Source organism: Mus pahari, chromosome 17 (assembly GCF_900095145.1).
Source record: "Mus pahari chromosome 17, PAHARI_EIJ_v1.1, whole genome shotgun sequence".
Classification (NCBI taxonomy): Eukaryota; Metazoa; Chordata; class Mammalia; order Rodentia; family Muridae; genus Mus; species Mus pahari.
The window spans coordinates 41,083,765-41,106,661 of record NC_034606.1 but is presented as its reverse complement, the minus strand read 5'-3'; the positions used below and the strand labels follow the sequence as shown (position 1 = coordinate 41,106,661).

The 22,897-nt window shown below is 56.8% G+C and overlaps 1 protein-coding gene across 8 annotated transcripts; it reads left to right on the top strand.

Annotated features, from left to right (window-relative positions):
• The first annotated feature begins 380 nt into the window (after positions 1-380).
• On the top strand, positions 381-22,846 carry Scrib (scribble planar cell polarity protein). Of its 8 annotated transcripts, none has more exons than XM_021216318.1 (38): positions 381-929; positions 2,394-2,511; positions 2,617-2,695; positions 2,791-2,880; positions 2,969-3,025; positions 3,111-3,174; positions 3,290-3,364; positions 3,430-3,574; positions 3,984-4,102; positions 4,741-4,940; positions 5,014-5,180; positions 5,265-5,395; positions 5,491-5,616; positions 6,352-6,516; positions 7,048-7,425; positions 8,322-8,384; positions 8,922-9,011; positions 9,478-9,555; positions 10,281-10,604; positions 10,709-10,789; positions 10,868-11,125; positions 11,947-12,057; positions 12,162-12,455; positions 12,525-12,713; positions 18,154-18,264; positions 18,341-18,397; positions 18,539-18,613; positions 19,897-19,959; positions 20,460-20,543; positions 20,699-20,797; positions 20,907-21,066; positions 21,143-21,290; positions 21,372-21,557; positions 21,635-21,777; positions 21,849-21,886; positions 22,005-22,079; positions 22,331-22,382; positions 22,470-22,846. In XM_021216318.1, the coding sequence occupies exons 1-38, from the start codon at positions 771-773 to the stop codon at positions 22,613-22,615; spliced, it is 4,998 nt and encodes a 1,665-aa protein (XP_021071977.1). In that variant the 5' UTR covers positions 381-770; the 3' UTR covers positions 22,616-22,846. The 8 variants fall into 8 exon arrangements, with proteins under 8 accessions (XP_021071977.1, XP_021071978.1, XP_021071979.1 ...); XM_029548045.1 differs by having other exon boundaries at positions 712-929; positions 5,268-5,395; XM_021216319.1 differs by lacking the exon at positions 20,460-20,543.
• The last annotated feature ends 51 nt before the right edge of the window (positions 22,847-22,897 follow it).

The window sequence follows — 22,897 nt, the reverse complement described above, 5'->3', positions numbered from 1 at the left end:
ATCGGTCCCGTGCCCCAGGCTGGTTGTGTGTGCAATGTCTTATCTGGGTTCCCAGGCAGCAGGGACAAGGAGGGCGCTCAGCATGCTGTGCAGGGGTGGACAGGAGGGACCGAGGGGGACAGGCCATGCTTTATCATCATTCGTGGGGAGTGCTGCCTTGCAGCCTTGCTCATGTGACTAGCACTGAGAGCGGGCTGACCCCTAGAGCTGTGGGACCCAGGACCCAGAGCATTTTGTGGGCGGGCGGGCGTCTGAGTTATTACACCTGCTGCTATGGGTCACGCCAGAGCGAGGCCGGAAGTCCCGGCATGCCCCGCGCGAGACCTCTACGGGTCGTCGGAAACGCCACGCCGCGTGGCCCTTTGGGAACTGTAGTTTTGAGCGGAGAGGGCGGGCCTAGGCTTCCCGGCGGGCTGCGCGGCTGGGCGGTTGTCGCGGGCAGCGGCGGCGGTTCCGGCTGCGGTGCTGCGGGCGGATGAGCTGCTAGGTGAGCAGGCCGGGCGAGATGCGGAGCCGCCGCCGCGCCCCCAGCGCCTAAGAAAGCGCTGCCGGGTCAGGCCGCGCCGCCAGCTGTGTGCCGCCGTCGTAGCCTACGGCTCGTCTTGAACGCCGGCCGAGCCGACCCCGGCCGCGGTCCGGGTCCCGGCTGCCCGCCCCACCCCCGCGCGCGCCGCTTCGCCCGCGCTCGGCGCTCATGCGGGCCGAGCCCCGCCCCCCGGCCCGAGCCCGCCGAGCGCCTCCCGAGCCCGCGCTCGCTGCCCGCCCGCATCATGCTGAAGTGCATCCCGCTCTGGCGTTGCAACCGGCACGTGGAGTCGGTGGATAAGCGGCACTGCTCGCTGCAGGTTGTGCCAGAGGAGATTTACCGCTACAGTCGTAGCCTCGAGGAGCTGCTCCTCGACGCCAACCAGCTGCGCGAGCTACCTAAGGTGAGCGGCCGCCGCACCTGCTGCACCGCGCTCGGTTCTCGGGGTGGTGTATGACATCTGGGGGCAGCCGGCTGGAGCGAGATCTCACCAGGCAGGCGCTGCCCGGGCTGGGCACCGCAACCTCCAGCCGGCCCTGCAGGTTCCTACTGGTCAGAGCCCCGCCCCAGCCAGCCCCACCCTCCTCCAGCCGCCGGTGTTGGCACCTGGTGGCAACCTGTCTGGGGACTGAGTGGGTACTGCACCTAAAAGGGGAGCCAACAGAGAAGCCCGTGGGAGCACAGGAGGAGGATGGGTCCAGGGTGGGAGGCCGACCGGAGTTAGCAACTGTTACAGCTAGTTGGGCTACTTTAAGGGTAGGGAGTTGGTTTTCTTGCACTGTGCTCTGCCTTCGTTTTGGGAGGAGGGGTTTGCAGTACGGAGTAGGACTCTCCTAAGATACTTGCGTGTCAGATCTGTCATCGCTCAGCGGAGAGCCCATCTCGCACTGTCTGTGTTCCTTCCTGTCGGTTTGTTGTTGGGGTTTTTTTTGTTGTTCTGGGGCCACACTAGAAAGAAGACCAAAGAAGGCAGGTTATGGAGGATTTACTTTTCCGAGATAGGGGGCTGAGTGGTCTGATATCCTTGCCGGCTGGTGGCGTTGTGGGTGTTCTTCATGGACCTTTATGGTGTCCGTGTGTGAATCTTGGACATTTTGCACTTGTGTTTCTCTCTGGTGCCTTTTGTTGTTATTGTTGTTACTGCTTTTCTTGTTAGGCTGTTTCTTGAGACAGGGTTTCCTCTTTGTAGCCCTGGTTATCCTGGAATTCACTCTGTAGACCAGGCTGGCCTAGAACTCAGAGATCCACCTGCCTCTGGGGGGACTAAAGATGTGCACACACACACACACACACACACACACACACACAACCCACCCCGGAGCTCTCTGGTGTTTTTATTGTTGTTCTCTCTTTTATTGCTGTTCATTGTTGGGGTTCCTGAAGACCTCCAAACTCCTTTGGAAGAGGTAGTTCGGGTAGTAGGTAGGATACTGAGAGTGACCGGCCCATAGGGCAGAGGGCAGGGACTATCCATCTGGGAGCTGATGATGTCTTGTCTGGGGCATGTTATCTGGGTGACATCTGGGTAATAGTGAGAGGTGGCCTCCGCCGAGAGATGAGAGCATAGGTCTGACAGTGTCTTAGGAGAGTCCCACTCAGCAGTCACAGAGTATCATTGCAGAACAGCAATGGTACATGTGACAAATGACACAGGCATCAGGTGGGCAGGGGTGTGTTTTGCAGGCTTCTTTGTCTGGTTTTTTCAGCACACTGGGTATCATGGCTAGACCCCCAGAACCTTGTGTGACCTGGGACACACAGAGGTCCAGGACCCTGTGGACATGATCCTCATGGTTTGGAAACTTTCCCGTACCCATAGGGCTTTGGCTGTAGAGCCTGTTCCCCTGATCACATCTTCTGCCCACAGCCCTTCTTCCGACTATTGAACTTGCGAAAGTTGGGCCTCAGTGACAACGAGATCCAGCGGCTGCCTCCTGAAGTGGCTAACTTCATGCAACTGGTGGAGCTGGATGTGTCCCGGAATGGTAGGCGGGTGGGCCAGGGTGGCACTCTGACCGTAGGGTGGAGTGTGGGGGCTCCTGGGAGCTCCTGAGGAGTGCCATCCTCATGGCAAACCTTTCCACACACAGATATCCCCGAGATACCTGAGAGCATAAAGTTCTGTAAGGCTCTGGAGATTGCAGACTTCAGTGGGAACCCCCTGTCCAGGTAAGTCTTACCCCACAGTGGGGGTTGGCTCTTGGCCATGGGAGGGTCTAGAGCTCTTCGGTGGGTTTCTGAGGCCTGCCGCTTTGTTTTTCCAGGCTTCCGGATGGCTTCACACAGCTGCGCAGCCTGGCTCACCTGGCCCTGAATGACGTGTCCCTGCAGGCACTGCCTGGAGATGTGGGCAAGTGAGTGTCCCTTGATGAGTGGATCTGGGGATAGGCAGTGCTTGTCTTGGTTCTGCCTTCCTCAGTCCTGGGCTTTGGTCTCTTTCAGCTTGGCCAATCTGGTGACCCTGGAACTCCGGGAGAACCTGCTTAAATCTCTCCCTGCGTAAGTTTGGGGCCTCCACCCAACTGTGGTAGAGCTACACTGGGGCTTGGCCTGAGTGGCCACATGTAGACGTTTTCTTCTGTAGGTCCCTGTCTTTCCTGGTGAAGCTGGAACAGCTGGACCTGGGAGGGAATGATCTGGAAGTGCTGGTGCAGTGCGGGCTGCCTGGGGAAGCAAGGGTGTGGTGCGGGGCAGCTGCTGTTCCTGGGTGTCACAGCTCCTGGGTGTCACACTGGTTTCTCCTGTCCTTGTCCCTTCTTGCAGCCTGACACCCTGGGGGCTCTGCCTAACCTTCGGGAGCTGTGGCTAGACCGAAACCAACTGTCAGCTCTGCCCCCGGTAAGTGAGGGTGGGACTGGCTTTATCCCCGACCTGCTGCCCTTTGACCACTTGTCTGTGTTCAGGAGCTAGGCAATCTGCGGCGGCTGGTGTGCCTGGATGTGTCAGAGAACAGGCTGGAAGAGCTGCCTGTGGAGCTGGGTGGGCTGGCACTGCTCACGGATCTGCTGCTTTCCCAGAACTTGCTTCAGCGGCTGCCAGAGGGCATTGGTCAGTGTGCCCAGAGGGCCCTGGGGACTGCCACTCATCAGGGACCTTGTGAGATGCCAAAGAGGGGCTTGGGCTAGGATCTGACTTGACCCAGGCTAGAGGTATCCAAAGAGGACAGGTTCAGTAAGCTAAGGCTGAGGTCAGATACCCATTCATCAGGTTAGTACTCAGGCGGCAGGGTGGTTTGTAACGATAAGACTTGGGATGTAGGTTTACAAGGGTCAGGGGTAGGGAAGAGTCTGCAATAAGAGGGGTGAGGGCAGGCATGGTGAGCATAAGAAATCTTGGAGAACCAGAGAAGCCCGCTGTCACTGAAATGTGGGACCAGGCTATGGCCGTTCAGAGAACCCACATACTCTCATGCCCTTGACCTGGTTTCAGTCTAGTCACCATGTCTCCTTGATGCCAGGTCAGCTGAAGCAGCTGTCTATCCTGAAGGTGGACCAGAACCGGCTGTGTGAGGTCACTGAGGCCATAGGGGACTGTGAGAACCTCTCGGAGCTTATCCTCACGGAGAACCTGTTAACGGTAGGACAGCCCCGAGGCACCGAGCTTCTCGGTGTGATGAGCACGCTCAGGGCACATGATGGCAGTGGCATTGCTGCTGGTGGCTTATCCCAAGGGAGGTGCTGGCCTGACCCCCGTGGTATATGAGACTGCCTTGGATCCACGGGACCCTATAGGGGTTAAAGAGCCCAGGGTGTGCTGTTTTGGACATGCAGTATGGGCTTAAGGTAGTGTTAGTCTCAGGCTGAGAGACAGTAGTGTGGAACTTTCCTGTCTGTGGGAGACCCACAGTCATGGTAGTGAGAGAAGAGAGTGGTGAGAAAACGAGCAGCAGGTGTGAGTAGCAGGTACCTTGAGTAGTGGAGGAGGCACAGGAACGTGGCCTTGGTAGATTGAGCTGGGTGGCTGTGGGCGAGGGCCAGAGAGGACAGTCTGGGTCTCAAGGAGCCTGGCAGGGTGTGTTCTGTCCTTAAGGGGGAAAGGTGGAGGGGGGGCCAACTGGTTCTATGTCTAGATCCCCTACCCATAGTTCCCTTGGGCTGTGGGGAACCCTGATGGCTATGGAGTTTACCTTCAGGGAGACCTTTACTTTCCCAAGGCCTCTCTTTCCTCTTACCCAGGGGCTTCTCTCAGCCTCAGACCCTTCCTTTTCCCGGCAGGCCTTGCCCCGCTCCCTAGGCAAGCTGACCAAGCTGACTAACCTTAATGTGGACCGGAATCATCTTGAGGTGCTGCCACCTGAAATCGGAGGCTGTGTGGCCCTTAGTGTCCTCTCTCTGAGAGACAATCGCCTGGCCGTCCTCCCTCCGGAGCTCGCCCATACGGCTGAGCTGCACGTGCTAGACGTGGCCGGGAACCGGTGAGTATCTGTGTGACCCCTGGGGCTCATGCGGCATCCTGCCGTGTGCTGACTGTGCCCTCCTGGCCTCTAGGCTGCGGAGTCTGCCATTTGCGCTCACCCACCTCAACCTCAAGGCACTATGGCTGGCTGAGAACCAGGCACAACCCATGCTCCGCTTCCAGACTGAGGATGATGCCCAGACGGGTGAAAAGGTGCTCACCTGCTACCTGCTGCCCCAGCAGCCCCTGCCGAGTCTTGGTAGGTTCCTGTTGCCTGGGCCCTGAATGGCGGGTGGTGAAGTAGAGAGCCCAGCTCTCTGGGCTCTGACTCTGCCTCCCACAGAAGACGCTGGTCAGCAGAGCAGTCCCTCAGAGAGCTGTAGTGATGCCCCTCTGAGCCGCGTCAGTGTCATCCAGTTCGAGGACAACCTTGAAGGTGAAGAGGATGCCGAGGAAGCTGCGGCCGAGAAGCGGGTATGGAGGGGTGGGGTCTGTGGGCTGTGCACTTCCGTCCCACCCCTGCCTGACCCCTTCCCGGCCTCTGTTCCTCATCCCTGTCCCCATGGCAGGGCCTACAGCGTAGGGCCACACCTCATCCCAGTGAACTCAAGGTGATGAAGAGGGGCATTGAAGAGCGTCGGAACGAGGCCTTCGTCTGCAAGCCTGACCCTAGCCCACCCTCACCTTCAGAGGAGGTAGGCGAGAAGGGATTAGGAGCCCCAGGCGTCCATCCATCCTGGCAGTGGGAGCTGTGGGGGCAGAGGCTTCATGGGGGAGGGGCTTGCAGATGAGCTGGTGGATGGATCTGGAACCGCACGGGCAGGCAGCTGCTGAGGGTTGTGCTGGACAAAGGGTGCAGGTGGCCGGCTCTCATGTAGTCCCTCCCTGTGGAGTCAGTGGAAGGCATAGCCGGGGTGGAGAGTTCCCAGGGCCAAGTGCTAGGCACGCATGGTGGCAGAGGATGGAGGTTGCCGGGGGCTGGGCTGAGGGAAGGCTTTATTCCCTTCATTTTCCCACCTGAACCTGGGAAGGAGTTAGGTGCTAGAGCAGGGCAGGCCATTTGCTTATTGTGAAGCTTCTGTCGTTGGAGCTGGCGCATGCTTCTAGGTATCTAGACAGTGGCTAGACGCACAGGGCGTGCGTGTACTGACTGTGCACGGCTACTTCCCAGCTTAGGGAGAGAACACACTTGAGGTTGATGTCCTCCCAGGATCTTAGTGTTTATTCTCCTGATTCTGGGAGAAGGCGCTGCCAAGGTCTGAGCCATAGAAGCATGAGCTGCGTGACTGCATTCAGACTGGGAGTGAGTGTGAGAAGTGAGTCTGCTGGGGCCGTTAGGCCAGGGCAGCAGGAAGCCTAGGAGATCTGCCACACGGGGTGGCCGCTGGGTAACAAACTTCTGTGCAGCCTGACATCACCACTTGCTGTAGGAGAAGAGGCTGAGTGCAGAGTCTGCCTTGAGTGGAGGCTCTGTCCCGTCGGCAAGCACAGCCTCGGAAGGTGAGCCTGAGATCCTGCCGGCTGAGGTGCAAGGGCCAGGCCAGCCCGAGGCCATGCCCGTACAGGAGGAGTATACAGAAGAGGACTATAATGAGGTAAGAGCAGATAGGGAGAAAGCCCACGGGCAAAAGGGCGTCCAGGGTCAATGCTGCTCATCCTATGTGACTTCCAGAGGCAGCTGTGTGATTGGGGCCACACCAGTTATGGGTTGAGCAATAATGAGGTATTCAGGGCTTCCCCAGGCAGTTTTGCAGAGTGCAGTACAGGGCAGTGGTCCTGAGGGTTCCTGGGAAGGAGGTTCCAGGTTAGGGCAAGTTCCACTTCTCAGCCAGGCTCAGTACTGTCAGATTTAGTACCTGTGGGCTTTCCCTAAACGCTGTCCCCCGCTTCACTGGTCTGGGTATAGTGCCCCCCCTGCTAGGTCTTTATATGTTGTTAAGTTTCCATTTGCATTGCCATGTGTGTCTGGGAAGAGCGGCATCTTCTGATCTTGGCAGCTGAGTTCTCTGTGTCTTTGTACATGTCCGGCGGGGACTGGTCAGCCTCAGGCTGTTGTTACCCCATAACTGGGCCCTGGGAGGATTGAGGCGGGCAAGGCTGCCACCCTCCTCTTTCTTCCCATGTAGCCCACAGTGCACTTTGCAGAGGACACACTGATCCCTAGGGAAGACGGTGAAAGTGAAGAGGGACAGCCTGAGGCTGCCTGGCCGCTGCCCAGTGGCCGGCAGAGGCTCATCCGAAAAGACACACCCCACTACAAGAAGCACTTCAAGATCTCCAAGCTCCCACAGCCCGAAGCTGTTGTGGCCCTGCTGCAAGGGGTGCAGACCGACAGGGAGGGCCCCACTGCAGGTTGGCACAATGGCCCACACGCACCTTGGGCTCCTCGAGCCCATGAGGAGGAAGAGGAGGAGGAGGAGGAGAACAGGGATGAGGAGGAAGGCGAGGCCACCACGGAAGAAGATGACAAAGAAGAGGCTGTGGCTTCTGCTCCCTCTGTCAAGGTTTGTCATTCATACCACTATCTGACCCAGGCTCTGCTGGCTTGTTAGCAGGTGGCTTTGGAACCTGGTGGGTAACAGCATGGAGGACATCCAGCCCTAAACTGACAGGCCCAGTCAGGGCCTTGTCCAGACTCCTTGGCTGTCAGGAGAAGGGTAATAAATGTGTTTGCTATGATTGGCCTTGCTCACCATTTAGTTCCAGGACTCCCTGCCATTGATCTTTGATGTTCCCGGCAGCTCCCTGGGCCTACCTGGTGGGGTGGGAGGCCAAGGGCACTTGGAAGCTGAGGGTCCCTCTGTGTCCTCTGTGCGTTTGGGGGGAGTCTTGGACAAGGTCCCCCTCAGGAGCTGCTGGCCTTCTCGGGATCCTTCCTACCTCAGCCAGCCTTGAGGCCTTGCTGCTGGCCCATGGCCCATCCTGTGGCTCTGGAAGAAGCTCTGTGCCTTGACAAGTCTTTTTGGGATTGTGGCAAATCTGTAGGACAGTGGCATCTCTTATCCTTGTGTTTGATTTTGATGTCTCAAAAAGAGCTTACCCACTCATTGGGGACTCCTCAAGGCCAGAGAAAGCCCCAGCTATTAAAAGTCCAACCTTTTCCCTGAGAGTGTAGGCTGTTAGTCTGTGATCTCTGGGACAATTTTGGGCTTAAGTCAGAGATAGCCAGGAATAGACCTGGCCCTCTGGAGCCTTCATCCAGGCCACACCATATATGTGGTCTGCAGAAATGCTAATGACTTTACACACTTGGGGGACCTAGAGGGTAAGGTCTTGACTCAGATCACAGGGGCTTGATGGGTCTTCCTCTGTCCTGTCTACTCATGGTTAGGGCTGGGGAAGGTGGTGGCACTTCCCAGCGGTGGCTAACCTGCATGCCTCGCTGCTCCTGTCCTAACAGGGGGTGTCGTTTGACCAGGCCAATAACCTGCTGATAGAGCCTGCTCGCATTGAGGAGGAAGAGGTCTGTACTGCTCTCTGCTGCTCTGTGCTCTGGGCCCGGGGCTCCTGCTGACCTTTGCTTCCTGGGCTGCGGGCTCTCACTCCTTCCCACCGCCGTGACTCCCCACTCACATCCTCTCCCAGAAGACCTCCTGACGGCTGCCACAGAACTGGGCTTCCGGTTCCACTTCCCTAGGGCCTCCTGGTCCCCTGGCAGGGCAAGTGTGGCTCCACACTGGGGCGACCTGCCCTGTAGGGGATGAGTGGCGGTATTGGGCCATTTTCATATCCTCCTGTGAGCCGTGAGGTATCTTTACGTACAGGAGCAAGGCCAGGCTTCACTTTCTGGAGGACAGCTAGCTTTATACTGCAGGAACTAGCTCCCAGAAGTTGTGCCTGCCCTTAAGTGGCAGGAGCCTCCCTGCTTCTCTCTGCTACCCAAGTGAGCACAGATACCCAGGAATGCGCTGACTGTGGTGTTTGCAGCCAGCCCTTGTGCTGCTGCAAGACCAGGGCATCCCGGGTCTTTTCAGACATCTGTGTCCACTCTTGTTTCCAGCTAACACTCACGATCGTGCGGCAGACAGGGGGCCTGGGCATCAGTATCGCAGGGGGGAAAGGCTCCACTCCCTACAAAGGAGATGACGAGGTGAGCGTGAGCCCTCTCCTGCGCACACCTCCACTCTTGTCTCAGGAGATGTCCTGCTTATTAGGATCCTTTAGAATGTGCTGCGTGGGTCACCCCAGGGTGACACGTCAGTGGGTGGTCATCAAGCAGGATGCTAGGAGTCTGACAACAACTAACAGGGCGGCTGAGCTGTCGCCTCTGCAGACAGCTCTGAGGTCAGAAAAGTCTCTTCTAAGCTCGACTTGTGTATTGTAGCTTCATGAGCTAGAGCCTTCCCAGCACTGAGAGCAGCCCTTCTGGTCTCGAAGCCTGCTGTTCTTCTTACTGTATTTGGGGTCTTGGCATCCTCTCCAGAGGGTAGGCCAGGACTGTCTTTGTACGAAGTAATTCTCTTACTGTCCAGTGGCCTCTGCACCCCTCACCCCATAAGGAGAAGGTACCTGTCTCTGCTTGTGCTCTTGTGGACTGGTCCCCACTTGTCCTCTAGGGCATTTTCATCTCTCGAGTGTCGGAAGAGGGCCCTGCAGCCCGTGCTGGAGTCCGAGTTGGTGACAAACTTCTCGAGGTAAGTAGTGAGCCCTTGCCTTGCAGGAAGGGACAGCTGTGCCCTCTAAGGTCCATAGAGTACCGAGTACTGAGATACTTGGGTGTCTTCATCTTCCCCATCCAGAAGCCTGGGGCCCAAAGATAACTGGGTAACACTATTGCACTCTTAAACAGTAGGCTTGGAAGTCCTCCAACGAGTTCCCTCTCCATCTGGGTCTAGGGATATAGGGTAGTGGTAGATCACTGGCTTACTATGCATGGCACTGTGGGTTTAATCTCCATTTCTACAGAGGATGGAGTGTAAAAAAAAAAAAAAAGCAGCCCTCAGGCTAGGCAAGAGACTCCAGGCAGATTCTAAGTAAGCCCTGGAGGTTTCTATCTGGCCCCTTGACGTTGGGAAGCTCCTAGGACAGCTTTGACCTTGCTGTGGAGACAAGGATGAGTGAGGCAGAGTAGGGCTCTGGGGTTCCCAAGGGAAGCTGCTGTTCCTCATGCTTTCCTGCTCAGCTCTAATCCCAGGTCCACCTAGGAGCGAGTGCGTGGGGCTGGCAGCTTAATACCTTCCTTGTTCTCTGCCAGGCAGATAACACTTCCTGAGAAGGAGGTGCCAGTATAGAGTGGCAGCCTGGCCATGGCACGGGAACAAACACGGAAAGAGCACGCGCACATAGTCTGATGTTAGGCTGGCTGGGTCTGGAACTGGAAGCTGATTGTGCCGTGGCTGTTGCCTTCTGTCGCCCACAGGTGAATGGTGTGGCTTTGCAGGATGCAGAGCACCACGAGGCCGTGGAAGCACTTCGGGGGGCAGGTGCTGCCGTGCAGATGCGAGTGTGGAGGGAAAGAATGGTGGAGCCAGAGAATGCAGTCACTATTACCCCCTTACGCCCTGAAGATGACTATAGTCCCCGAGAGTGGCGGGGAGGTGGCCTGCGCCTTCCCGTGCTCCAGCCTGAGACTCCTGTACCCCTCCGTCAGCGCCATGCTGCCTGCCTCGTGCGCAGTGAAAAGGGGCTGGGCTTCAGCATTGCTGGTGGAAAGGGCTCCACACCTTACCGGGCTGGTGATGGGGTGAGATGTTGGTGTGTGGGGCGTAGAGGGGGCTATCCCTGATGAGCACAGGCATGTCAGGTCTCCAGTATCATGGCCTTAGTGTGGCTTCTCCATCCTTACAGGGCATCTTTATATCCCGCATTGCAGAGGGAGGGGCTGCTCACCGGGCAGGCACTCTACAGGTTGGCGACCGTGTCCTCTCGGTGAGTGGGGACAGGTGTGGCCTGACTAATGCTGTTTGTTTGTCCTGCTTCCCCTCTCTGATGTGAGTGTCCCTGCAGATCAATGGAGTGGACATGACTGAGGCACGGCACGACCATGCTGTCTCGCTGCTGACGGCTGCTTCCCCTACCATCTCCCTGCTTCTGGAGAGGGAGGCTGGAGGGCCTTACCCACCTAGCCCTCCCCCCCACCCCTCCCCAACCCCTGCTCCTACCGTTGCTGCTACGGTGACCACTGCCATCCCCGGGGAGCCTCTGCTGCCTAGGCTGTCCCCTAGCCTCTTGGCCACCGCCTTGGAAGGACCATACCCTGTGGAGGTGAGACACCCACCGTGCCCCGCTCAGTCCCAGGACCCTCTGTCAGAAGTGGTGTGGCCACTCTAGGCAGAACGTAGTACACAGCCTTCCTTCTTTTTGAATTTCAGGGTTTTTTTCCTTATTTATTTCTTCTTTTCATATATTACATCCCAAGTGTAGATACCTCTCCTCCCAGTCCCTCCCTCACCTCCTCCTATCTCCCCTCCATCCACTCCTCTTCCTTTTCCCTTCAGAAAAGAGCAGGCCTCCCAGGGATAGCAACCGAGTGTACGTGGCACATCAAGCTGCAGTGAGACTAGCTTCATCCCTCACATTAAGGCTCGAGGAGGCCATTCAGGAGAGGAAGGGGTCCCAAAAGCAGTCAGGAGTCAAACACAGCTCACTCCTATTGTCATGAGTCCCACAAAAACACTAAGATACACAATCACAACATGTGCAGAGGACTTGGCTCAGACCCACAGCGGCTCCCTGTGAGCCTTCCGAGCCCTGGTGGGTTGGTTCTGGGGCTGTTTGCTTGTGGTGTCCTTGACCCTCAGTACACAGCCTTTCTGCACAAGCCCGAGGAGCTCAGGTCTCCCAGTCAGCCTCCGTGGTGTTGTCCACTGTGCTGCCCAAGCATAATCTTCTATCTGCAGCCTGCGGTTACATGCTGTAGTCCGTAAGGATGTGTAGATGTTGTCCATTGGGTGCATGTCTGGGTAGCAGACTCCCACAGATAGGGAGATGGGCAGCGTAGGCCCGTCCTTGCAGAGCCCATGGCCAGTATGTTAGTCCCTTTAACCCTTGCCCTGTTCTGACTGAGGTCCACCCTGTGTCCCCAGGAAATCTGCCTGCCCAGGGCTGGTGGCCCACTGGGGCTTAGCATTGTAGGAGGTTCTGATCACTCCAGCCATCCGTTTGGTGTCCAAGATCCTGGTGTGTTCATCTCCAAGGTAAGTAGGCCTGGCAGGCAACTCTACAGGAAGCAGCCCGCCCAGGCACTCTGGGCAGCCATCAGTGCAGCCCGTTCTACTGGATTCTCTCTCCTACCCTGCAGGTGCTCCCTCGGGGCCTAGCTGCTCGCTGTGGCCTTCGGGTTGGGGACCGCATCCTAGCAGTGAATGGGCAGGATGTTCGGGAGGCCACACATCAAGAGGCAGTCAGTGCCCTGCTCAGGCCCTGCCTGGAGCTGTGTCTGCTTGTGCGGAGGGACCCACCACCCCCAGGCATGCGGGAACTCTGCATCCAGAAGGCCCCTGGGGAGAAGCTGGGTATCAGCATTCGCGGAGGCGCCAAGGGTCACGCGGGGAACCCCTGTGACCCTACAGATGAGGGCATCTTTATCTCCAAGGTGAGGGCTCATTCTTCATGGGACTGTGGATAGGTGGCTGGTGCTGGTCTCATACTGTTCTCCCTATAGGTGAGCCCTACAGGAGCTGCTGGGCGTGATGGGCGGCTGCGTGTGGGGCTGCGGCTGCTAGAAGTGAACCAACAGAGCCTGCTGGGCCTTACCCATGCGGAGGCAGTGCAGCTGCTGCGCAGCGTGGGCGACACCCTTACCGTGCTTGTCTGTGATGGCTTTGACACCAGCACCACCACAGCCCTGGAGGTTAGTTGTCTACCCTGGGGACTAGCTGGCCTGGCATTGACCTTTAGAGTCCGCAGAGTACTGAGCTTTGTGGCAGGGGTGGGTACTGTGTCTAGTAGGCCCTTTTCTGGTCACTGTACTAGAGGCTGTGGCCTGGGCAGGTAGGCAGTGCAGAGGTGGGTGTGTCTGTCTCTGTGATCAGGTCCTCAGAGAAGGTCTCTGAGGAGGCAGTACTTGAGAGCCTGTGGCAGCTGGCTGAAGGGACAAGGAGCCCTGCCCAGTCCCCCTGAACCTGACCTCCCAAAGCAAAGGTACCACCTCTGCTGGCCCTTAGGGTGCCCCTCTGGCAGTCCCTTGGTGGAGCTTACTCCTACTTTCTGGTCACTGGCTTTGTCTTTGTATGCCCCAGGGCATGGGCACAGGGAGAAAGAGCGTCTACTGCTCTTGCTCCCTGGAGCAGAATAAGAGTGTCCAGCCGTCAGCACTGGGCCTAGGCCCAAGAGGCCAGCGCTCTGAACAGGCCTCCCTCTAGGCCCTCCAGTGCATGCTTCGCTGCTGTCCTGCTTCCTCCTTGCAGTCATCGGGACCCCTCCACATCTTCACCTGTAGGTCCTAGTGGGTCTTGAAGGGACCTTCATGTGCACTGGCTGCCTGCTGTTCCCTGACATCCTTGCGAGCTATTCTGGTCTCCAGTGTGTTAGTGGTTGTATTACCACTCCCTGTCAGTTTTATTGCTTCAACCTTAGGGGCGTGCAGCCATCCTGGGTTGGTTGGTCTTCTTTTAGTGAATCTTTGGATTAGTGACTTCCTGTCGGATGCTGGCAGAAAGATACCCTCTGGCCACACACCCTGCACTTTGTCCCGGACAAGCTTGTGAGCATCACTTAGATGGGACACAAGTTACTTTGTCCTCCCATCTAGATCGATACTGGGCTAGATGGAGCCTGCGGGAGATGCTACTCCCTTGGATTGAAGGTTGCCCTTGTCCCACTTCTCCCCAGGGGAATCCTGTGTCCTGGGGAAGTATTTTGGATGACTTCACCCTAGAGAAGACATGCTTTTGTTTCCTTACGTTAGCACACGTATTTAAAAGAAGTGTGCTGCTTCATGCAGACTTCAGTTTTTGAGTTCAGAATGAAGCTCTCTGGAAAGAGCAGGGACCTCAGTGTTGGATTGGAGGGCTGGTGTGGTCCTGGATCCCCTTGGCTATGCATCTGGTCCCTGCTGTTGTAACGTAGGCTGGTCCTACAGTACCTAGGTGACTCGTGAGTGTAGGAAAGCAGCTGTGTATCTATGAGTGCTGAGTCCTGCCTAAACCTGTCTTGACTGGATCTTCGTCTGAATCTTGTCTGAATAGCAAGGCTAGTGAGAAGCTGTGGCCCCTGGGCAGCTGACCAAGAGCCTTTGAGGAACCCTTTCCTGCCCACGCAGTGTCTGCTGTGACCACGGTTCCTTCCATCTGTCTCAAGATGCCTTGACTGCTCTTTTTGTTGCAAGTGCACACCTTCACATCGTCTGTGGCCTACGCCCCACCTGACAGGGGGAGTGCACCCTGGGCCTTGCACATTCTCGGAGGCCTGCATGGAACTCTGCCCACCGCTAGCCCTTGGACCCCGTCTTGGGCTTCCACTGAGCTTTTGCTTTCTTGATGCTTCTAGCTCCAGAGTTTATTTGAAACGGGTCTCCCTGTGTAGCCAAGGTTGGCCGTCCCCTAAGCCCCTCTCAGGTGGCAGTCATATTTGTGTGCCCCCGTATCCAGCTTGTGGTTCTGCCTCCCTTTGAGAATGGGGTGCTTTGGTTGCCAGCATTTATAGCCTTAATGAATTAAGGCTTTTCCTTTAGAGCTGTGTATGGGTTCTGATTTTATTTTTGTTCTGATTTTTAAAAAGTTAGGATTTCATATGTGGCTCTGGCTGTCCTGGAACTCATTAAGTAGACCAGAGTGACCTTGAACTCATGAAGACCTACCTGCCTCTGCCCCCCAAGTGCTGGGATTTAAAATATTCGCTGCCACACCCAGCTGGGTTTTCTTTTTCTTTTTCTCTTTTCTTTCTTTTTCAGTATTTTTTTATTCACTTTTCATCCCAATCACAGCCCTCCCCTCCCAGGCCCACCCTTACAAGTCCCTCTCCCTGCTATCCCTCAACCCCTTGGGTACCGCCCCACTTGGGACATCTGGTTCCAGCAGGACTAGGCACATCCTCTCCCAGTGAGGCCCAGCCAGGCAGTGCAGGTAGGTGAGTGGGATCCAGTGTCAGGCAACCTCTGAGACGGCCTCCACTCCCATTGGTAGGGGGCCCACGGGAAGACCGAGCTGCACACCAGCTGTAAGTGTGTAGGGGGCGTAGGCCTAGCCCCTGCATGCTCTTTGGTTGGTGGCTCAGTCTCGGTGAGCCTCCATGGGCCCAGGTTAATTGACCCCTCTGCTTCGTCCAATTCTCAGCTGGGTTTTCTTAGGAGCTTTTCCTTGGGAATGCTGGGAGAGTGACACGCCCTGCCCTTTCTACTCCTTTGATTTTTTTTTTTTCCCCTTCCCCTTAAGTTTTTTAAGACAGGGTTTCTTTTATGTAGCCATGGCTGTCCCAGAACTTAACTCTGTAAACCAGGCTGGCCTCGAACTCACAGAGATGTGCCTGCCTCTGTCTCTTGAGTGCTGGGATTGAGTGCTGTCACCCGACATCTTCCCAGCTTTCTCTAGGCTGTTGGTGACCGACCAACTGTACATTAACAGTGAAGCCGGTGGCTTCCTCGGAATTACAGTCTCTGAACTGACCATTTTCATGTCCCAAGTCAAGTTAGGCCACAGGAGAGATAAGAATCTGTCCTCTCAGGGACATTTGTGGGAGTTGCTTCTCCCCATCGTGTCAGTCCTAGGGAGTGAACTCAGGTCGTCAGCCTTGGCAGCAGTTGCTCTTCTCCCCCAAGCCCCAGCCCCAGCCATTACTGGCTTCACTCTTCTCAAAATGCCACTTGAGTCATGTGGGCCTGTCTGACCTGTGGGATCAGTTTGCCAGCTGTTGAGTGGCTTGGCCCTGCACCTTTCTGCCTCCCAGGCTTTTGGATGCTGGCCCTACCTTGCCTGCCCTATGCTAAGGACTGGTGTTCTAAGGGCTCCTGCAGGGTACCTAGATTCAGGCTCTCGCTTATTGTCAGACCTCAAGCCGTTGGACTTCCCAGGCTCCCCATAGCAGCTGAAAGGGGGTCCTGAAAGGGGTGCCACAGGGAGAGTAACACACACCTCACCCCACCTCAGGACTGCCCGAGAGGGCCTAATTCATGTGGTCTCTCAAAGGAAACTTTATTTTGCGTTCCCATGTGTTTGGTGTAAAGAGACTCTTTTATTTTCTGTTGCTTCTCTGAATTCTCCCCTGAGGGTCGTGTTCGTCTCTCTCATCACACTGGCCTGTCTTTCCAATCCCGATGGTGCTTGGCTTGCAGTGCTGGCACTCAGGGCTCTGTGACTTGACAGTGTTTGCAGCAGTGATGTCCACTGTAGAAACTGCTTCACCACCCCCACCCCAGCTAGAGCTACCTTGAAGAACACCCGCCTCTCCTGTCCTCACCCTCCAGTCAGTCTGAACGCCTGTGGTGGTGCGTGAGTCCTCACATCTTACTCTTGTGCCTGTCCCTGAGCATCTGCCCTAAGGACTGGCTCCATCTTGATGGTATCCTGCTCCCATCTGCCTGCCTGTCACCCAGGCTTGCCTACCACAGGTGGACTGTACCCACCCCCGTTTTGTTTCATTTAAGATCTATCATCCTGTGCGCATGAATGTATGTTCACAGCATGCGTGCATGAGCCCATGGAAATCCGAGGGGGCTTAGGATTCCCCTAGAAGAGGTGTTTTGGACAGGCGTGAGCCTCCACGTGGGTGCTGCGAACTGAACCCAGGGCCTCTGCAGTTGGTGCTCTGCTGAGCTGTCTCTTCAGCCCAGTCACAGTTATTCATGTAATGGTCAGATTGTTGCAGTGTTGTCTTAGGGGAGGGGCTTCACCTGACCCCGTCTCTCTGCTCTAGCACTTCCTGACTTCAGACTTGTCCCACGCTTTGCCCAGCTGTGGGGTTGGCCACTTCCCTGGGAGTGCTGAGTTCTTCTAGCGAACAGTAATGTCTAGAAGCCAAGGTCTAGTGCAGTGCTCTTGGGGTACTGTGGCCAGAGGTAGGGACAGTGTGTGAGTAGTTACTGTGGTTATTTCTGGGGCCATAGGAAGCCTCAGGTCACTTCAGGGCATCTTTCCCATCAACACCACACGGCAGCTTTCTTACTGGAGTGGCCTTTTCTGATGTGGTAAACCTGGCTCCCTCATCCTTGCTGTTTTTACCTTCTGCTCAGTCTCTGTGGCCATCCTTCCCACTCCACTGAGCCTGCCTCTCTTGGGCCTCCCCAGTGTCTTTTTGACAAAATTATTCCAGAAATTAAGGGGGGGGCACCTCGTTTATTGTTTGATCTAGTGGTCTTGTCAGAGTCCGAGAGAACCAAATTCATCTCCCACCATGAGGGCTCTGACCGTGCATCTATCTCTGGTGACTCTGCTCTGTTAGGCTGCTCGTGGGTTCAGTGTTTACAGTGTTTTGTCAGTGGACTTCTGTAAACGCACTTGCTGCTGTTCGTGTCCCTGCTTGTCACTCTCGGGCTCTCGCTCCATCCTCCCAGCTGTGAGCAGCTGCTCAGTGCTTCCAGTTGGCTCCCTTGGTCTCTCCTTCAGTGCTCTCTGCGCAGCCGGCTTTGCGTCTGAGGCCACATTGCATAGTGGGACCGCTCATGGCGGCCATGTGCTGTCGCCTTGCCTTTGGCTCTCCCGTCTCCTATTCCTGTGCTGAGAGAGGACTGAGCTAGTCCCTTGTGCTCTGTGGACAAGAAGGCAGGCAGTGCCACACACTTCCACCACCTGTTTACCCTTCATCTCAGCACAGTTAGGCCAGGCCCCGCGCTCTCGGGTGCCTGCTCCCTGCTCCCTGCCCAGCCCTGTTCATAGCAGACACGGCATGGAGAGCCTCTGTCCTTCCCACAGTTCCAGGCCCAGGGCCAGCTGACTCTCCCCTTACAGTGTTTGTGAAGTCTCACTCAGCACCCAGACTCCACCTTCTAGATGCAGCCTACCCATCTGGGAGTGACATTCTGCTGCCAAGCCTTTGGCCGCTCCCTTCCTAATCGCTTTGTGATGGCCATGCTTCCTTTGTCCCCAGAGTGACCGTACTCAGCTTGTTTTATCCCCGTGCCAAGCCATAGCTGCTTTACATTCCTGTCATGTGCAGACATGACCAACACCCACAGTGACACCATGAACCTAGGACCACAAATACGCTTTGTCCCTGGAAGGCTGGGGACAGGTACACAAGGGTCATGGGTGGACCGACAGGTTGGTGAGAATGTGAGGCCTGGGTCCAGGCCTCAGCCTGCTTCAGAAGTGGGGCCTTACCAGCAGGTCTCCTCTCTCAGCCTACTTCTTTCCTTTCAGGTGTCCCCAGGTGTCATTGCCAACCCATTTGCGGCAGGCCTTGGCCACAGGAACAGTCTGGAAAGCATTTCGTCCATTGACCGGGAACTGAGTCCTGAAGGCCCAGGCAAGGTCAGGATCAAAGTGGCTGGCAGCCTGGGACTGGCTCTGAGCTACTAGTTCCTGACCATGTCTGCTCTGCCTACAGGAGAAAGAGTTGGCTAGTCAAGCCCTACCCTGGGAGCCTGAGTCTGCAGAGACCACGGTGAGTCCCACATGGGCCTAGCTCAGAGCCCGGTAGACTCTCTGTCAGGACATTGCAGTGGTAAACACATCCCAGAGGTGGCAGGCAGCCACATCCCTGGGACGTAAATGTCTTAGCAGTGTGTTCCACTCTGTTCTCCAGGGTCGGAATCTAGAGCCCCTGAAGCTGGACTACCGTGCCCTGGCCGCCCTGCCCAGTGCTGGGAGTTTGCAGAGAGTAAGTGGTGTATGCCAGGTGTTACACCATGGCCTGTCCCTAACCTGTCGTCTGCCTGTCCGCCTGTCTGGCTCTTCCTTGTCTGAGGGAGCTACTGCTGCTGCCTGTGTCCCAAGGCCACCGTGCAGGGAGCTTTTGTCTTGGATCAGACATGGCTTGTAGATATCAGAGCTGAACGATGCCTCCCAGCTAGGCAGCATTGGAGATTTTTGTTGTTCTTGTTTGCAGTGGGGATACAAGGTGGAGCCTCTTGGATGCAATAGTCAAGCACCCACCACTGACCTCCATGTCCAGCCCTTGTATGTCAGGCTTTTCACTTTGTGGCAGTTATGTTTCCCTCTCAAAGGTGCAGAGGATGGCCTTTGAAAGCCCCTAACCCTCTTCCCTAGTATCTATCCCAAGTAGTTGGCCTGGCAGAGCTTAACCTGCTGCAGGAAGGCTGCCGGGAAGAAGAGGCAGCTGTCATTCCTCACAGCCATCCTGGAGGGGTCTCATGTGCAGTCACCATGGAGTGGGTGGGCTGAAGCAGCAGCTGCAGCCTGTGCAAGGAGACCTCATGGGTGGGGGAGACTGAGCAGTACTGACAGCTGGTCTGGGAGTGGCCACTCGGGCCTCAGGAGGGGTGTGGCCTTCGAGGTAGTTGCGGGCCTGAGGACAGGCAGAAAGGACATTTGGTCCTCATTGTTCTCCGGGAGGTTTGCAAAACTGTCACTCCCAGAAGATGCTGGGAGACCATTGCCAGAATGTGAGTGCTAGGGGTGGGCTCAGCCAGGAAGTTGAGCAGCGGGGGTGGGGTATGGAAGTAACACATTTGGATTTTTGGGTGCTGCCTCTCCCCTCCCCAGCCACTCTAGCAGAGAAGCCAGCATGGTTTGAGAAAGGGAGCGGCAAGTCTAGGCTGAGATGCTTCTCTGGGTCAGGTACTGGTGGTGGGCGTGCTTTTGGGTCCCAGCTATCTAGTTACAATCTGTTTATCTGTTCCCAGCTCTCCTTGGATAGCTTAGGGCTGCACCCTTGGCAGTAACGCACTGCTGTGAGCAGGCACCTAACTGTCCAACCTAGACCCTGGGGAGAGCAGAGGCGGCTAGGGTCTTGGAGAAGGAAAGTCCTTTACGGAGGCCTCCTGGCCATCCAGGCCTAACTGGTGACACCCTGGACTGTGGTCAGGTTAGGACACAGGCGCTGTGTCTGTGCTGCTGGGATGACTGCTCAAACCCAGCCCTTCCCTGGCAGACTGCTAGCCTTGGTGGCCCTCCTCTCTAACCACTGCCCTCTTCCTCAAGGGACCATCTGCGACCCCTGGAGGCAAGATGTCCGAGGCCCCCTGTTCCCCTGGCAGTCAGCAAGTGAGCATCCCAGTTGCAGGTGCCCCACTGGGGCAGCAGATGGGTTGGTATGCAGGGTCCCTTGGGGTGGTGGTGTCATACTTTTTTGTCCAGGGATAACTTTCTGATTAAACCTGACCTTGATGAAGGCAGGGACACTGGTGGAGTTCAGGCATCCAAAAGATGAGCATAAGATGGTTTCTGTACAGTTGCCCTTTGTGTCTATGGGTCCCGCCTATTCCCATCATCCTCACTTCATGGAACAGCATTCCTGACAGTGCATTATAGGGTGGGGGTGGACACAGGGCTATTCCCGCCCAGCTCCTAGCCTCAACCCTGCCAAGATAGATATTTGGATGAGTGTCTTCTTGTAGCCTGCCTTGTCTCCAGTGTACTCTCTGTCTTTCTCCTTCTCCTCCTCCTCTTCTTCCTTCTCCTCCTCCTCCTCCTCCCTTTCCCTGCTTTCACTCCTGGACCTCTGATTCTGCTCTCCTCTGCCACCATTCCCTTCACCTTTACAGACAAAACCGGGGGTGATCCAGCCATTGGCTCAGGCCTGGCCAAGGAACTCCCCGGCCCCCAGGGGCAGAGGTGGTCCCTGTTCTGTGAGTGTCCTGTTCCATAGTGGGTGAGGGCGGCACAGTTGCTTCCAGAGCAGGATGGGGGTGTGGGTCAGCGGCGGTTGGAGGATATGGCGGTGGGTCTGGGCAGTGGGTGCACTGGGACAACCGCCCAGCCTTACTCATGGCTGTTTCCCTAGCCGCCCTCCCCTGATGAACTGCCAGCCAATGTGAAGCAGGCATATAGGGCCTTCGCAGCTGTGCCCACTGTGCATCCTCCCGAAAACAGTGGTACCCAGGTATGTGCAGCGGTGCCCTGCTGCTACTGTGGGCTCTATAGAGTGGGCGCCCAAGGTGAGGGCCCCAAGAGAAACAGCAGCCAAGTCTGAGGGCCCGCTCCCCCTCTAGCCTCCAACACCTGGTCCCGCAGCCTCCCCAGAGCAGCTGTCCTTCCGTGAACGACAAAAGTACTTCGAGCTGGAGGTGCGGGTGCCTCAAGCAGAGGGTCCCCCGAAGCGTGTGTCCCTGGTGGGCGCTGATGACTTGCGGAAGATGCAGGAGGAGGAAGGTGAGGAGCCTACCTTGAGGAGAGGCCTGGGTGGAGTGATGGCCTAGCCTTGTCTGATATGTCTGCCTGTCCACAGCTCGCAAGCTGCAGCAGAAGAGGGCACAGATGCTTCGGGAAGAAGCAGTAACCTCAGGGCCTGACATGGGGCTCGCCTCAGACAGGGAGTCCCCAGATGATCAGCAGGAGGCTGAGCAGCCCTGGGCTATGCCAAGCCATGCCGGGGGGTGAGTACAGGAGGCTGAGCCCCACTGCCTGGCTTGTGTCTTTATCCCCTTTGCCACAATGAGCCCTGTCTGCTGCTCCAGCCCTAGCCCGTCATCACCCCCACCCCTGGGAGGCAACGCCCCTGTGAGGACAGCCAAAGCTGAGCGACGCCATCAGGAACGGTTGCGCATGCAGAGCCCCGAGCTTCCTGCCCCTGAGCGGGCCCTGTCTCCTGCAGAGCGAAGGGCTCTAGAGGCAGAGAAGCGAGCTCTGTGGAGGGCAGCCAGGTGAGCACCTCGCCTCCCTACCGCCTACCAGACCATGCACGCAGGTCCATTCAGCAGCATCCACTTTGGTTCCACAGAATGAAGTCTCTGGAGCAGGATGCCCTCCGTGCACAGATGGTCCTTAGCAAGTCCCAGGAAGGCCGTGGCAAGAGAGGACTCTTGGAACGGCTGGCTGAGGCCCCTTCACCTGCACCTACCCCGTCACCCACCCCATTAGAAGGTATGTGTTTCCAGGGGCCAGCGGGGCTCCACCTGCTGGAAGAACTCCTAACTCTCTTCTTGTTCCCTTAGACTTTGGCCTCCAGACCAGTGCCTCCCCTGGACGCTTGGTAAGGAGCCTACATCTAAGACCCTTCCCCCGTACTGTGGCCTGAGGCAGCAGGGCTCTCGACTCCCCCAGCCTCACCTCCCTTGCACTCTGCCTTCCCCTCATGCTGTCTTTTCAAGCCTTTGTCTGGAAAGAAGTTTGACTACAGGGCCTTCGCAGCCCTGCCCTCTTCCAGACCTGTGTATGACATCCAGGTACTGGAGGCCGCTTGGCCCATCTGCACGCTCCTCCCAGCCCATCCTTGCCTGTCACCTGCCTTCCTCCAGTCCTTTCTGTGCTTCCTACTGTTTCCTGTATGTGGGGCCTCCCTACCCACCTTGGTTTCAGCCCAGTGTACTCTGACCAATGACCTAGGCTCTGTGGGCCTAGCCCCAGCCAGCCACGCCCACATGGTTAAGTTCAGGCAGGTCTGAGACCTGCCCTGACCAGCCTGTCTCCCCATCAGTCACCAGATTTTGTAGAAGAGCTGAGGACTTTGGAAGCGTCTCCCAGTCCTGGTGAGTAGGCACCTGTCTGGGGTGAGTGCCCTGCACCCAGAGTTTTGGCCGCCCTTGGCTCACAGCCTTCCTACCCGGCTCTACCAGGCTCCCAGGAAGAAGACGGAGAAGTGGCCCTGGTGCTCCTTGGCAGGCCCTCACCTGGCGCTGTGGGACCTGAAGACATGACGCTGTGCAGTAGCCGTCGGGCTGTGCGGCCGGGACGCCGGGGCCTGGGCCCTGTGCCCTCCTAGGGCCAGGTGCCTCCCCAGACTTAGGGTGGGGAGCCGGCCGGCTTCATCTCCTCCCTTACCCCAAGTCTTTTAGCCTTGGTGTTAGCATTTTAAAGAGACCCCTCAGGAGTCCCGGCTTCTGATTAACTGCCCCCGTAGCCGGGGTCTCATGGCGAGACTGTAACTAGTGATGTTTGTACAACCAAAGACTCTATTTTGTGGTTTAAGAAGAATAAAGTTACCTACGTTTTACCTTCTCTTGTCCTTTTGTCCTGCCTGCTCATACCGACCCTCCTGCCCTGT

What these genes read in the sequence shown, in the direction of transcription:
- Scrib (XM_021216318.1), top strand. Translation starts at nt 771, where the DNA reads ATGCTGAAGTGCATCCCGCTCTGGCGTTGCAACCGGCACGTGGAGTCG. An exon ending in GTCCTGAAGGCCCAGGCAAG is followed by an intron (nt 18,265 to 18,340) that starts GTCAGGATCAAA and finishes CTCTGCCTACAG; the next exon opens with GAGAAAGAGTTGGCTAGTCA. An exon ending in GACCTGTGTATGACATCCAG is followed by an intron (nt 22,080 to 22,330) that starts GTACTGGAGGCC and finishes TCTCCCCATCAG; the next exon opens with TCACCAGATTTTGTAGAAGA.